At 28.3% G+C, this 16958-nt stretch overlaps 2 protein-coding genes across 2 annotated transcripts; one reads left to right on the top strand and one right to left on the bottom strand.

Annotated features, from left to right (window-relative positions):
- The first annotated feature begins 3461 nt into the window (after positions 1–3461).
- Positions 3462–4158, top strand: LOC113874439 (senescence associated gene 20-like). Its single transcript, XM_027512662.1, has 2 exons — positions 3462–3557; positions 3655–4158. The coding sequence occupies exons 1-2, from the start codon at positions 3462–3464 to the stop codon at positions 4156–4158; spliced, it is 600 nt and encodes a 199-aa protein (XP_027368463.1).
- A 10646-nt stretch (positions 4159–14804) lies between these two features.
- On the bottom strand, positions 14805–16065 carry LOC113874438 (short-chain dehydrogenase reductase 2a-like). The gene is made up of 2 exons (XM_027512661.1): positions 15998–16065; positions 14805–15618 (listed from the first exon to the last, which is right to left on the bottom strand). Exons 1-2 carry the CDS (start codon positions 16063–16065, stop codon positions 14805–14807), a joined length of 882 nt encoding a protein of 293 aa, XP_027368462.1.
- Positions 16066–16958: the final 893 nt, after the last annotated feature.

The following is a 16958-nucleotide window of genomic DNA, read 5'->3' as shown; positions in this document are numbered from 1 at the left end:
GATATTAATTTAAATAAAAGAATATTAACATTATATGACTATTAAGTATTAATAGTAATTGTATGAATAATTAGTAATTATAAAAAAATTAAATTTAAAATTAAAAAAAAAATAACAAAAGATTAATGAGACCAAGACGACATATATTATATTTCTTATTTTTAATTTTATAAATTTTTATTTTAATTAATTTTATATCTTTTAAATTTAAATAATTGAATTAAAAAATTTTAATAATTAAAAAAACAATAATTTAATTTTTTTTTAAATTTTTATTATTATTTATCGACGGATACACTTGTCGACCGAATACTATAGGTTATATACTTAATAAAAAAATAGAATTAACCCCATTCACGGAAATAGGAGTTGCGACTCATTCAGCAAATTATACCGCATACATACATAGGTGACCATGAAGGAAACCAGCTCTACTATTCTTTTATTTGAGAGGTCGCATAGAACCAATTCAATAACTAATCTTGTTGAAATTTAGCTTATACATAGTTCTATTATCCTAACAATAAAAATTTGATATCATGTTGAATAGTACACGTAAACGGATAGATTAAATTATATTGATATAAATTACATAAAAGATTATATTGTCAATAATTTTATACAAAATTTTAATTTTATAATTATATATTATCTTTATTATTTCTGTCAGATTTTGTTAAAATTGAATAATTATAAAAATATAGTTAAATAATTTTTTTTTTATATATTTCAAAAGTATATATTATATTAACAATATTAAATAATTTTACATTAATATAAAATTTTGTAAACATATTTGTGTAATAAAAGCTTTTAATTCAACAGTTGATTTTAAAATAAAATCATCTAATAAAAATATTAAATAATGTAATTTTTAATGTAACTTATATCTATAATTTAATCCATTTCTTTCACACAAAATATTTCCCCGGCTGATATTACTGTCTACCATGTTCACTAAGGTTGAAAGTGTTAGAATGCAATAATATCCAATAATAATATATAATTAATTCTCAACAAAGAGTGAATAAAAGAGATTATTAGAAAGACGTGTATTATTGTAAAAGAGATTACTCTGTACAGTAGTATTAATAAGACTCTCGGTTAATAAAGAAAAAAATAATATATAATTAATTATCTTGTAAGTTTAAAATATTAGAGTAACTTTTGAAGAATTTAGAGGTATCATAGTATTTTCTAAATTGACAAGAAACAAATATTTAACAAGATTGTAAATATTAAAACTTATAATTTCGATTTTTTTAGTGTTATCATTGATAAAACAACTAAAACATATATTTTATGATAAATATGAATCATGGTAAGACATGTATTAGAACGAAATCAAAACTTCTGAATTATAATTTCTAATATTTACATATTAGTTAAATAAAAATTAATACAAAAGCTAATTAATATTTTTAAATTCTTAACGCATAATTTTTAAATTATAATTTCTAATTCTATCTTGTATATTCTTTATAATTACTCTGCTTATTTTTATTGTTTTTGTTATTGTAATTAATTATTATTACTGTTAATTAATGTCATCATTCTCATCCTTTGTCATGCCCTTTTTATGACTATTGGTCCATCATCTTATTATCTTTCTACATCACTGTTGTTACTATAATCAAATTTGGTTGATATCATTATTTTTAATCATTATTACATCACCACTATTATTCTTATAATTGTCACCATCATACTTTCACTACATTATCTTCACCATCCTCCTTTGTAGTTAGGTTTCTTTTTCGCTCTAATCCAATACAATTTTATTCACAGGAGAGAAATATTAACAATATATTTTTTATTATTTATAAATGTTACTTTTTTAATTTAATATTCTTAAAAATTTTAATCAATAATTAAAAATGCATTAAAAATAATATGTTAGATAGTATATTCCTAACAATCTTCTTAATATATTAAATGAATTTAAAATATAACTTAAAATTGTAACTTTATACTTTAATCCTTTGCCAACTATGTATATATACGAAATAGGATTTCATACCAATTATAATTCTCAAAAAAATTCAAATTGAAATTAGAATTAACAGTTATATTTTTAGCTTCATATCAATCATGTGTCAACCGGATCTCTTTAAACTATTCCTTTTATGTTTTATTATAACTATATTTAAACGACTAAATAATTGACTTTCTGATTAATGTTTAAAATCTCGGACCTATAAATTAAAGAGCTATTTTACGTACTTCTTCCTTATAATTTGAAACAAGAAAACGAAAGAATTTAAATCGTTAATTAATAACGTCCCTGGTTTTAGTCTTAAATGTTATTCTTTTATTAACCTCGATATTCTTCCCCTAATTTGTGTTGAAACTCAAATTTCAGCTCCATATGAGGAGTTGATTGTTTCTTATTACAAGTTTTTCTACGTCACTTTGTTAATTAAACAGGTGAATGATTAGAGTATATGAACGCATCAGACAAACAGTAAATGCCCCTATCAATCCTTTGGAATGGTATAGAATTTACACCAAGAAAGCGGTGGTGCCAACTGCGAACTCTATTTATAACTTACACACTTTAAACTGAATAATGCTTGGTTTACACTATATATATATATATATATATATATATATATATATATATATATATATATATATATATATATATATATATAATAAAAAGATATTTTTATGGCCCATTTTAATATTTACCAAATGTTTTTCTACCTTTTTCATACTTCACTGAAAAAGTTAAACCATTAGACAAGGAGATGAAAAAGAGAGGGAGAGAAAAAAATATTTTTTGTAGAATATAGGTGAAAGTGTGTGTAAAACAAATTAATGTAAAACAATCAGCATTATATCCCTATTAATTGAGAATGAATTATTTTATGTAAAATTTTAACATGAGGATTTATGTATAAATATGATTCTTTTAAAAATAATACACTTTTTTATAATAATTTTTATACAAGTTTTACAATATTTAATTTTTTACAATAATTTATTTTATACTTTTTCCTTTCCAACCTTTATTTGTAATGGAAGTATTATTATTATTATTATTATTATTATTATTATTATTATTATGATGTATACACGTGAAAATAACGTTAGTCTTTTTCTTAAAAGTAAACATATATAGAATGAATTAGTATTTATTGTTATTATATATCAAACTTGTACCATGTAAGATTTACAAATCTAATCGTTGAATACTTTGATATTTTTTTTTCATCATCATATATATTAAATTTTATAAAATTTAAATATTTGTTGATATGTTATTTTAAATTTGATATTTATTTATATTTTAAAAAGATAATACCTATTAAAATAAAATAATATAATAAAATATTTATCAATTTTATTTTTATATAAAATTTTATAAAGTTGATAAAAAAAAATTCTTTCAACCGAACTGTATTAGTTAAGTTAATCAATCTCGCATCACATTGTATGCAATTATTTTGTAAGTTTGGATGAATCCTGATCCTAAGTCGTATAGAATATCCACCAGAGGATCCCTTCTCCCTACTAATTTGATCTTAGATCGACAGCTATATAAGAACACTTCCGTTCCACTCCCATTATCACCTGAAAGAAGCTATTAACAAACAAATTATCTTCCCTAATTATCTTACTTTTTGTGTTCCGGAGCTGGCAAATTCACAGAGAACATGCCTAGAAGAATTAGAAGATCAAGAGAGTCGCAACCAAAGAGTGGTAACAGACTTATACAAAGCCATAGTTTCCAAAGACACTGACACAATGTATCGCCTTCTTGCCCCATATTTGGAGTGGTGGTTCCACGGTCCACCATCTCATCGCCACCACTTGATTCCTCTCCTCACTGGTTCTTCATCTTCTTCACCATCATCAAAGCCTTTGGTTCCTGATCTCGTTGTTGGCTTCGGATCAGTGATCATTGCTGAAGGCTACGATGACACCAATATGTTGTGGTGGGTGCACGTGTGGACTACCTCTGTTGATGGAATCATCACTGAGGTTAGAGAGTATGTTAACACTTCTGTGACTGTCACTAGGCTTGGTTTGCATGCACAAGCTTCATCTCAAAAACTGGGGTCCACCGATGTTGTTGCTGCTTCCACGTGTCAAAGCATTTGGCAAAGCAAGCTTTGTGATGAGTCTGTGCCTGGACTCATTCTTGCAATCTAGTAAAACGGTTGTGCCATTAAAGTGATGTTTGAACCCTTGGTTTCAGAAGTTCACTCTTCATGTGTGAGTTGTGTTCATTGGTTACGTTACTCACGTTAAAGGAGTCGTGTTTGTGTGTGTGGTCGTGGTCTGTGGCATCTATTTTTGTCTGTTATGTTTGGTTTGGTTTGTTAAAAATAGTTATATGAATATAATCCTTTTGATATAAACTAACTTTTAAAAGTGAGTTAAGCTCAATAGTCAATTTCCAAATAAAAACAATGACACTGGTTATATATATATATGTATATTACTTCGTATCATAATCAAGTTTCATGCCTTCTAAATATTTGTTAAGGCTCAACATCATTGTCGCTACGAGATGAATTCTTAATCTTGTCAAATTTGGGTTATGTTATGCTGTTAATGTTACATTCAATTCAAGCATGACTAACCCTTCTAAATTCAATCGAATCTGTTTAAGCGGAATGTGATTTTGGATATGCGTAATCTGTTTTTGTTTTTTCATATCTAAGAATTCTACTTTGGACTTGTAACTAAGGTCTTCATTCTACTCTTGGTTTGATTTCAATCTGTTTGATACCTTTTTATAGTACTGACCTATTTACGGTGAAAAATGACAATTGTAAACAAATAATCTAAAGATTAATCTGAGAACTGGATTAGGTCCTTTTTGAGTTTTTTTAAGTGTGTTGTTAACGTAACAATAAAATAGACGTCGCAAATTAAACAATTTAGCAGGAATAGTGAATATGAAATGCGTAAAATGAAGACACAACGTAGAGGTTCTTTACAAAAAAGTGCGAAATAGGAAACAAATTGCAGAAACGAAATAAGCAACAAGCTGGAATTAAAAATGCAGAAAGGTAAATATGCATGAATGTAAAAGTGCGTCAATGTAAACGTACGACTCCTCATAACAGTGGACAGCGGCCACCGTGAGTCTCCTTGTAGCTGGTGTCTGGCGCGGTGCAGGGTTTCAGCGTGCAGAGAATTTTAAGTGCGGTATCTAGGTGCAAAAAGTCGTCATTCGTAAAATGACACTTTGGGGTATTTATAGGCAGGAAGACCACCACTGTTCTTCTCCTTTTGCAGGCACTTCTTAGTAACTACCTTCAACTATTGATGTCCATTATCCATGATTGCTTGTGATCGTGTTGTTAGTTGGGATTTTTTTTGTAACCGATATCGCCCACAATCTCCTTTGCCTAGTGGTAAATGTTGATGACTGCTGGTAACCGCTTTTAGATTTTGCAATGACTTGACCTATCAAGACTTTTGTTTTTCTATCTTTCGAGTATTTCTGGGAGAAATCTAAGAGGCTCATTTAGTGTTATGGCCTTAGAATAATTTCTCCTTGACTTCTCTTTTCGACTAATTCTAGGGTTTTGAGAGCTTGTCTTGATCTCGTGGACTTAGAATATTTTCTTTACTCATTCCTATTTTTTGAGCAATTCTGGAGGGACTCTGGAGCTCAACCAGGTTTGTGGACTTAGAATATTTTCTGACAACTTCCTGTTTTTCGAGCAATTCTGGAAGGAATATGGAGCTCAACCAGGTTTATGGACTTAGAATATTTTCTGATCACTTCCTATTTTTCAAGTAATTTTGGGTGTTAGGGACTTGGAAACTCCTCGAAAAGCCATCAGTTTTGTGGACTTAGAATATTTTCTTGTCAGTCCTGTTTTTCGAGCAGTTTTGAGTGTCAGTGACTTGGAAACTCCTCGAAAAAGCATTCACTTTTGTGGACTTAGAATATTTTCTTGTCTTTCAAGCAGTTTAGAGACAAATCAACAATATGACAAAAATCTCCTAAAATAGCTCGAAATGTGTCTCTTTTAATAAAAACTAAAGGTCTTGGATAATCTTCCAATATTCTCTTATGTTCAGGCCTATTTTTTGGCTCCTTCTTGACCCTTAGAATTTTATCGAAATGTAACTTCCTTTAACATGATTTTTAACTTAAAAAATTTTCCTTATTCCAAACATGACCACTATATATATATATATATATAGCCTCGATAATTAATTAGAAAGAAGCAGCCTAAAAATTCTGGGGGGCACACAGACCAAGTCTGTGTGGTTTTGTTACTATGTATTGGAATAATTTTTGAAGGTCATCTTTACGATTTTTGTGAACTCGATGGACTTAATCAAAGCACAATCTTGGGAAAAAAAAATCTAAAGCAGAAGGTAATAAGTATTTCTTTTAGAACAAAGAGAACCTTTATTAAAAGATAAGCGGTGCAAAAGTTGTTAAACCACATTCCATTCATAATCATCCAAGTCAGCTAACTGATCTGCATTTTTTCCCTCTATTGACGTGCCTAACACAAATACATGCATACTACTTTTGGAAATAGCAAATCTGTCATACTAACAGCAAAATCCAACTTCCAAAGTCTGTTTTGTGCGTCTAGCACCCAGCAAATGTCTAGAGATGAATTGCTTTCAATGATAACATAATTGAATTTGAACTCCTCACAAAATAACAAAGCATTTAATAGGTTTCACTTGGGCCTCGTACTCATATTCTTAGATCGATCATAATTTATCTACTTTTCTTATTTCTCTCTTCTTTTAGGGTAGTGATATTTTGAGATATCTTAAAAGAATGCTATTTTGGTATAAGAAATTAAGATATTTATATATCGAGAGTGAGAGAATATAAGATATAACGAGTGATGTGATAGAAAAAGATAAAAAGAGTTATGGGATAGAAAAAGATAAAAAAAAAAATAGATGTAAGAGAAAAAATTGTTTGGAAATATTATTATTGTTTCTTTTATATTATATCAGTTACTACAATTTTTCTTTTCTTTTTTTTCTCACCCCCAACTCCACCCCTTAATAGAATGTCAAAATATCATTATCCTACTTTCAAAACGATTTCTTACGTTTCTATACTCATTTTTTTTTCTATATATATAAATTTTTTATAACTTTCTTTCTATCTCTTTTTTCACACCCACCCATTTCACGAGTGTAGTGGATTTTTTTTTTCTTCCAAGATAGACCCAACGCTCCCCCAATGCCATCAGGCCCGGCCTTCCTTTGAATGAGCCAACAATGTTAAATTTCAAAATATTATTGAAGTTGGACAAAAAAATTTACTATCGAAGAGGAGATTCCCAGTCTCCTGATTTCAATGATTTTCTTTATTAGACAGCCATTTTAATGGTATGTTCGTAGAGAAACTCCTTACATATATCATACAGACACCACTCCATACATGAAAAAAAAAATGCACCATGCATTACCAACTTTGATGTAATCGATTAATGAAGCTATCAAGCTGGTTCCTTTAGACTTAACTTTATGTCATCCCGATTCATCTATATGGAGCAAGCTGAAGTAAACAAAAACAAACCTACCATCCATACTCTACTATTTAGGTTAAATTATAAATTACTTGATAAATTTAGTTCTTACATAAAAAAAAAATATAATTTAGTCCTACGGCAAACATTTTAGAATTAGTCTTTATCATTAAAAATATGTTAACAAAAGTTAAATTAAAAATGACCAAAACATTAAAAAAGTATTTGTATAAAGAATAAAAGGTAAATATCAACTATAAAAACTAATTTATAAATAAGTATCAATTATTAAAATTAAATGTATATTATAATAAAGGTTTAAATATGTTATTGGTCCTTATAAATGTAGGCTATTTTGTGATAAGTCCCTAAAAATATTTTTGCTAGGAAGTAGTTCTTGAAAAGTTAGAAATTTAGGATTTAATTTCTATTGTTAACCTCCTTCTGTTAAGTGCTGAGTTAGCTAACGAAAAGTCAGCTTAACACTCTACGTGGCTTATTCGAGTCCTAGTCAGTTGCCTACATGGATCCATTCTTGGTGAGGTAGATTGCTGAGCTAGGTTATAGGGAAACACAAATGAAAAGTAAAAACCCAAATTTTTAACCTCACTTTGTTGTCTTATATTTAGGGCAAACAGTAAAAAATCCTAATCTTAGTTTCTTATCTCACGTCGTCATCTTTCTCAACAGTATCGAAGCCATTGAAAGGAGAAAAGTTGCAATACAATTTTATGGCAACAAAATTGCGAGCTTCAACATCTTCCTCAATAGTATCGAAGCCATCAAGATGACGTCTATATGGTTGTGGATAATTACTAGTCCTACTAACCTCCAACAGCAAGAAAAATCCTCAAAGGGCATTTTGGAGATGTCTGAATTAAAAGTAAGTAATAAATGTCCTCCATGAGCATGGTATTGTATTGTTCATCTGTTTTTTAAAAATTTCTTACATTAGGGGCGTGTGTAATGTGTAGTTGAATGAGTCTTGCAACTTCTTTGAATGGGCTGATGAAGGAGTTTCTAAGGGAGTGAAATGTCTGTGTTTGAATGAGGTTTAACAATCATTGAAGACCATGTGCATAGGATTATAAAACTAGAAAGAAAACTTTCATGTGAGAAGGTAAAAGGATGGATAATGTGTTATATAGTTGGAGTTTCTTGGGCCATAATTGTTTTATAGTTTATGTATATTGCCATGATAGACTAAAATGTAATTTATGTCCACTGTAGTAATATGAAATTACAATTTTAGAATTCTGCAATTATGTTTAGCTATTGTAAATTTTAAGTTTGCAGTTGTGTAAATCTGTTTAAGTATTGTAATTTTTAGGTATGTATTCTATGGTGGCTTGACTCATGTAACCAGATTTTTCATAAATAAAATACTATTTTGTTAACTGTGATATTGTTGAACAACTGTCGTGTGTAATGTTTGACTTGTTTAAGTAATTTGGGTTGATTCTAATTGCAATTTATCTAACTATTTTTATTGATATTGCAATAAATAACATTGTCAGGAGTGAATAAGAGGACTAATTGCAATCTGCCAACAGAATGATATTAAACAAAAAAAAAATAACAAATGTATGTATGTAAAAAAAGAGGCTTCGAAGTTCTGTCAACAAAATACTTGCCATAAGTACATCCAAAATAACCTTATATTGTTTTGTATATTGTCTAGGATAAAAGTTGTCCAGAATAACATGCACACCACCAAAATAACATGCAAGTGTCCAGTGTTAACATCTAACTGTGCAAAATAACATCCAAAATAATACTAAATTTGCAAATACAAAATGTGACAACAGTACAATAAGGATTACATCCAACTATTTTGTACATAATGTAGCATTTGTACATCCAAAATAGAAAATTCCCTATTGAAACTAAGCTAAGCTAGTTGTATCAGGCAATGCAGTAGAAATTAGGTCAGCAACCACAACTTCAGATTGGCTTGTAGTGAGGATTGATGATTGTGATCCTTGTAGAGTGTTTGTTAAACCAAGTTGTGCTTCCCTTCGTCTACCTCCTCCTTTGCCTCTTCTTATCCCTGTTCCAGGTACTTAGTTTGATGATTCTTATAGGAAAAAGTAAATTTTTTAACCAATGCCAAAGTTAATAATATGAAAACCTAAAAAAAAAAAAATCAGAATACTATCACTGTTAAATTATTTACTTACCTGCTGAACTAAGGTGTTTGGACAAGTAGTCCTATTATGTCCAAATACTTGACACTTGCTGCATTTGTTTTGGGAATGAGATATCCTTAGCCTTGTTGAGTTTGGTTCTTCAAATTGATCCCTTCTTCTCAGTTTTTTTAGCCTTCCTGGTCTTTTTTTGTAAGAAGGTGGCAAAATAACATTCTCTTCTATTTGTGACCATCTGTTTTGACAATTAATTAGACCGGTATAATGGTCATAATATCTTATATATGCTTTCTTACTATAATATTAGTGAACATAATTAACTGAAATTTTTTCCTTATAGGATATTGCAACACAAGCATGTCTATATGAAATGCCAACCAAACTCCAAAAGTTACATGAACAGTAATTTGACTAGAGGTCAACAACAAATTTTCTGTAAATAAACTATGTGTGACCTCAAATTTTAACTCCCCAACTCATGTAAGAAACTAATTTGTACTATATTCTATTTTCCTTTCAAGCCTTCTTTTAGGTTTAGGCATGACACTCTCTTGCAATTTATTGCCTTTCTCTCATAGAGCGGAAAATCTTCTCATTAAATACAACCTAGTCCACTCTAACATACTTATAATAAGTTTATCTCTAGCTAGCAAAATAATGTTGTTAAAAGCCTTACATAAGTTGTTCATATTTACATCACATTTAGGATATGGACTAAAACAATGTTTACACTAATTTTCCTTGGAGATGACAGACAACTACTCATAAGCCTTTAAGTTCAGTTCTTTTATTTGGGTCATTTTCTCCTCCCAAGCTTCCAAATAGATTGCTTTAGATGCTCCCATTATCAACTTTTAACAATGAACCTCTCCAAACTTCTTTTTCAAGTTACTGTATAAGTGCCTAACACAATACTTGTGTTCTACCTCCCATTAACAGCTCATCAAAAACTTGGACCAAACCCTAAAAAAAATAACAATGTGAGGATTTAGTCCTTCAATAATTATATAATTTAAGATTAAGTCACTGTAACAAATTGTACATAAAATTAAAATTAGGAAATAATTAAACTTGCCTTTTGTTGGTAAAAAATGAAAACATATCTGTTAGTCTATTGGTCCCCAATATCCTCTAATAGCAAAGTCAAAAACCATCCCTAAGACTCTTTATTTTTGTTTCTACCACAGTTACTGCAAGTAGGGAATATTGATCATTTGTGTCTCTTGCAAGCAATTAGAAGTTGTCCACCATACTTGGTCTTCAAATGATAGCCATTCACACCAATGAATGATCTACAGCCAGAAATAAAACCTCTTTTACATCTATCTAAATACATGTAAAAGCTCCCAAAGTTTGGTTGTATAGTGAGGACTGTCACTGTCTAAACTAACCTCAGATTGCAACTCTTCACTTAAGTAATCTTTGTCTATGTTACTCTCAGGAGACCTAAAATCTAGCACAACCTCAGCTTCAGGCCCACATCCTCTCTCTACATCAGTCATCCCTTCAACTTCACCCTTGGCATCAGACTCCTCTATATCACACCTTTCTACATCACTTATTCCTTCAGCTCTACCTACATCATCCATTCCTTTAGCTCCACCCTCTACATCACCCCTTGCAGCAAATTCACCCTTTACATCACCCATTGCAGCAAGTTCACTCTCTCCATTTGTCAATTCAAGTATTACATCAAGTTCTCCAACTATGTGCTCTATATATAGCACTTCATATTTCTCCTTCAAAGCATAATTAGTCATTTTCAGAGCCTGATGATCCCATGTAATTCCTCTTAAACCATCATCAAACGTTGAACTAGGCATATTCCACCACATCAAAAAGTTACCTTTATACCCAAAGTCTCTCACAATGGATAACACCTTAAAATACGACCATCTATCAATGTCGATATTATGCACAACATCAACTTTTTCCTCTACATATCTCACCTTCGGTTCATCAAAAAATTTACCCCCATGGTATATTACCAAGTTAAAAGTTATCCCTACAATTGCAATACAAGTTAAGAAATTTAACCCATTACATTTAACATAGAGATAAAGTTAAGAAAATCTCGTTACATAACTACCCCACCACCAACACGTTTAAGACAGAAACAATAAAATAGGATTTTCACTAACATGTTACCTTACTCCACATTCCACACACTTTCCCTTTTGGGCACAACCTTCACATCTTGTACACAACCTTCTGATTGAGACATAGATGTCAGCAACTAGCACAATGAATGCCTCTCATTGAATCAGATCTCACGCGTGCAAGTTACCTTCTTCACCCCATGTTTCCTTTTGTACTTAATCTAAGGGTTTCTACCTTTATTTTATTACTTTTCATTTTTGAAAGTTATCCACCTCAGCAACCCACCTAAGCAAGTATTGACTCATGTAGGCAAACTGATTAGGATTCGAATAGGCCACGTGCAGTGCTAAGCTGACTAATGGAGAGCCAACTCAACACTTAACAGAGATAAGTTAACAACAAAGATTAAATTTTAAATTTTAAATTTTAAATTTTTGAAGGATTATTTCCTAACAAAAATATTTATAGAGACTTATCACAAAATGACCTACATTTATAAAGACCAATAACATATTTAAGCCTATAATAAATTATAAAAATTAAATTTTGGATTTTTAGAAAAATAAATAAGGTATTAAATAAAAAATTTACAAAATTTTAAAAAACTAAAAACTTATATTTTCAAGTAAATATATATCTAGTATAATTTCACATCTCAATCATAAATATTTTTTCTATAAAATTTTTTTTTTAAAAAAAATATTCTATAAAAATTGATATACAATAAAAATTATAAAAAAATTTAAAGTTAATACTTTAATTTTTTCATTAAAATGTAAGAAAAAACAAAAATAAAAAAATATTAACTCCAACTCTTAATAAGTTTAAGCAATTAATTACAATAAAATTTTATTAAAATGAAAAGTATATATTTACACTTTTATAATTTTAATATAATGAATTCATTATTTTTCAATAAAAATACTTCTTACATTTAAATGTTTAAATTCAACCTAAAAGGCTGAAGTTAACACAATTCTATAAAATAAAGTAAATTTTTTTATTAATAAATAATTAAGCATGTTTTAAATACAAAATTAACAAGACTTAACCCCAAAAACTTAAATTAATAATTTTTTATTTTATATAATTATCTTTTATTTTACATTCAAATAAATGAATAAAGTATCATTAAAAATTATTTTTATTATAATTTTTATTGTATATCAATTTTTATAAAATATTTTAAAAATATTTTTCTTAAAAGAAAATTTACTATCTTTAAAATATAAAATTACACTAGATATAAGTTTTTTTAAAGAAATAATTTTTAGTTTTTTTAAATTTTAAAAATATGATACTTATTTTCAAATTAATTCATATAATTAACATTTGCATTTTAGTTTTTATACAAGTAATTCTTTTAAAGTTTTAACTTTTTATCTAATATCGTTATCATGTTTTTAATACTAAAGACTGATTAAAAAAATATTTAATTATATAAATACTAAATTATACATTTTTATATAATAATAAATTAAAAATATATTAAAAGAGACTAAATTTATAATTTAACTTATTATTTATATACAACTTCGACCAAGGCTTGAAACAAAGGAGGATGGTGGATGATCCATCTTGCTTGGTTCAAAGGAGAAGAAGACACGAAGCGATCGGTATTTGTAGAAAGAAGAAAAGGAATAAACAATTTTTTTGTTACATTTTTAAATAAAAAATAATCTATTAAAAATACACTTCCAAGTTAGAGAACTTGTTAAAATTTTTAAATATTAAGAAATAAGGTAAAAATAATAATAAATTAGGAGATCAAAGATATAATTTTATTTATAACTAAAATATATTTTGGTTTTAAATTTGTAACATAAATTAAATGATTTTTCTAATTGAGTAAATAAATAATATTAAGTTATCATTTTAGAGTCTTGTTGCAACATTAAGAAAATAAATATGGGCCAACATACAAATCCAAAAAACTCAGCATGGATGAAATTGGATTATTTTAGGGGGCCCATATATGTAGAATCGTGGCCCAACTGATAATTTATCATATTGAACTAATGGTATTCACGTCACGTGAGACCTTCTAACACCGCCCTTAAGACCAAAAAGTTGACTCTGAATGCTTAAAAGAAAGATTAGGCACTGTACATATGTTGGCGTATCACTTTTGAAACGGCGCCTTCATGTCATAATCGCGTGCGGGTACTACTCATTTAGTGGCTGCACGTCATTTCCCACATGTAAATTGTCCTCAAATTCTAACCATTGTTTTCTTACGACTTTTGCTACCGCCTTAAAAATTAAAAAAAAAAAATTGCTAAAAATTATATTGTTAACGTGATCTGTAAAATACTTTTTTTTAAGTATATTTTTAAAATTTTTATTAATTTTAACTATCTTAGACCTGAGTTTAAGTATTTATAAATAATTTTTTTAATAAAAAATATATAATTATTATATTAAAATTATAAAAATATAATAAATATTTTTTTAATAAAATTTTATTATTCTTAACTACTTAAAATTGAGGTTAACAAAATTTTATTTTTAATAATGAGTTGAAATTTATTGAAAGTTATAAAAATATGATTAAAAATTATTGAATAAATTAAAAGTGTGATTAATTTTTTATTGCGCCTTTGCATTAACTTAATTACTAATTTCAACCCTATTTATAAGAAATAACTATTAATTTGTTTTTTCCTAAATATATTAAACAAACACTTCTTTTTTTTTTTAGATATAGTAATGATTAGTTTTTTTTTTATATCTTTGTTTATATCAAAATTTGAGTTAACCAGATATATGGTACCTTTTATGTATGAAATCAATTCGATCATTTAATACTAGAAGCATTTTTAAAAAATATAAATTTATGACATATAACTATTTTTTACTAATTTAATGAATTAGGTATTTATGTTTTATAAATAGCGTTGATAATATATTTTTAATGTTTATAACCAAAATTAATGCTGGACTCTTTAGAGTAAACTATTTTTTTGTGAAAAGATTACCGAAAACCAATCTTTTCATTAGTTAACATTTTTTATTTATGCATTATTTGATCATCAATAATCAGGAATACAAATGTTTAACAAATGCCAAATTTAAAAGCCTATAGCCCCACACAATTTTTTGAAGCAGTGAACCCGCCATCAACGACAAGGTTGTGACCACTCACATACATGGATTCATCACATGCCAAATAAAGAGCAGCCTCTGCAACATCATTAGATTTTAATGTAGCTCCTTTAAGATTAGCGAGCCCTCTAACAAACTCCTCCAATTTTTCAACCTCTTTTTCACACGGTTCCATGTTTTTTCCCTCATCCTCACAATTCCTCCATCCATTCACAAGCATGGAAGTGGCTACCCCAAAAGGGGATATACAATTGACCCTTATACCATATTTTCCTAACTCACAAGCTGCATTTTTGGTAAGCCCTACAATAGCATGTTTTGAAGCTGTGTATGCATAAGGACCAAGCCCCCCCATGAAACCAGCTACACTAGCTGTGGAAATAATGCATCCACGCCTTCTTGGCACCATCACTCTAGCTGCATGCTTCATACCAAGTGCTGTTCCTCTAACATTGATGCCTATAACATGATCAAATTCATTTGCATTGAAGTCCATGATGCTCTTGTGCTTTGATTGATTTCCAAGGACCCCAGCATTGTTGAAGAGAATGTCCACGTGCCCAAATTTGGACACCGTTATATCTATCAAGTTCTTGATGTCCTCTTCTTTTTTCACATCACAATGCACAAAGATTGCTGAAGGGGACAAAGAACTGGCCAGTGAAGTGCCAATAGCATCTTCAATGTCAGCAATTACTACCTTGGCTCCGTGTTTTGCAAAGAGCTTGGCGGTGGCCTCTCCAATTCCTCTGGCCCCACCTGTTATAATTGCAATTTGTCCCTCCAACCTATACATAAGATAATTATGCTTGCCAATCTTCTTAACTAGAGTATGCTCAGCTTCAATAAGCTATAAAAGTACTTGTACAATCAGAAAATAGGTGATAAAATACACAAAAGTCTTCTTATAAATTAAAATAAACTTATATATAAGAAGTTAAATAAGAAAATTTAAAAAAAAAACAAAAAATATTAATTAATTTTAACTTATAAGAGAAGTTTAAGTTTTTTCCTTTCTATTTTCTATAAGTAGTCATTGAGAAATTAATTTATATATATATATAACTTAACAAAAGAAATCTATTTATGTTCATCATGATTAGATGGATTAGTATATAAAGTAGCTGACCTACATGTATGAATTCAAGTAATAGGAGTTGAACTCACCTTCTAGGCATGGGGGATTTGTTGTCCATTCCCTTAAAGTGGTCAGTGTTGATGCTCTTCTCAAGCATGGATGATTAAAAAAAGAGTTAGTTCAAAAGGAAAGAAGAAGAAAAATGAATGCCGAAGATGAAGACCTATATGAACTTATATAGGAAGTTCATCAAGTTGAAGTTTAAAATATTGTTGAAATTATAGGGTTTAGTCAGAATAAATTAATTATACTTTAGAGTTGTTTTTTTTTTTTTGGTATTACAGTACAATTCCTTTGTCCTTTATTCTATCTTGATTTAGTTATAATTTAAGCATAATAACTAAGCACAATTTTAATTATGATTATTATAATAGTTTTAGTTCAACCTACAACTAAAAAAATGTTTTCAAAACTCATAATAGAAAATTATTTTTTATCATAGCTAAAACTTATTAATTATTTATATTTTAAAAAAATGAATATTGAACTGTTGCTTGTTCATATTTGTCAACAATTTTAAAATGTGTTGATAGGATTAAATCAAGTTTTATTAATCTAATGTCTTAAAAATTGTTGTCATTTATTTTATTTATGTAATGATTTTATAATTAGCTTGATTCCAGGTGAAAAGTAGTTGCCAAAATAAATAGGCAATGATAACTTAGGCAATGAATTTTCAATGCTGTTAAAATAATTGTTTAAAATTTAGACAATATTTTTTTATACTTTTAAGAATAATTTGTTATTGTTACTTAAACAGAAAAAATATTATAGTTTAAGGGGTCTTAGTAATATAAAAAATATATGAGTAATAAACAGAAGTGTGAAATTATATGATAAATTATCCTTTAAATAAATATGCGAACATCATTTGCAAACATATAAAATATAATGATGGATTAGAAAAAAAAAATATATAGTGATGCAACTATTTATTATTTTAGGATGTAAAATGATAAATAAAAATAGTAATCAGTATTTAACCACATT

Source organism: Abrus precatorius, unplaced genomic scaffold (assembly GCF_003935025.1).
Source record: "Abrus precatorius isolate BTA unplaced genomic scaffold, Abrus_2018 Scaffold8, whole genome shotgun sequence".
NCBI lineage: Eukaryota > Viridiplantae > Streptophyta > Magnoliopsida > Fabales > Fabaceae > Abrus > Abrus precatorius.
Note: the sequence above shows the minus strand (reverse complement) of the source record. Positions and strands in the feature narration are given on the sequence as shown.

Coding starts and splice junctions, on each gene's coding strand:
- LOC113874439 (XM_027512662.1), top strand. CDS start 3,462: ATGAATCCTGATCCTAAGTCGTATAGAATATCCACCAGAGGATCCCTT. Junction 3,558..3,654: donor AGCTATATAAGAACACTTCC/GTTCCACTCCCA, acceptor GCAAATTCACAG/AGAACATGCCTAGAAGAATT.
- LOC113874438 (XM_027512661.1), bottom strand. CDS start 16,065: ATGCTTGAGAAGAGCATCAACACTGACCACTTTAAGGGAATGGACAAC. Junction 15,619..15,997: donor AAATCCCCCATGCCTAGAAG/GTGAGTTCAACT, acceptor TCTTATGTATAG/GTTGGAGGGACAAATTGCAA.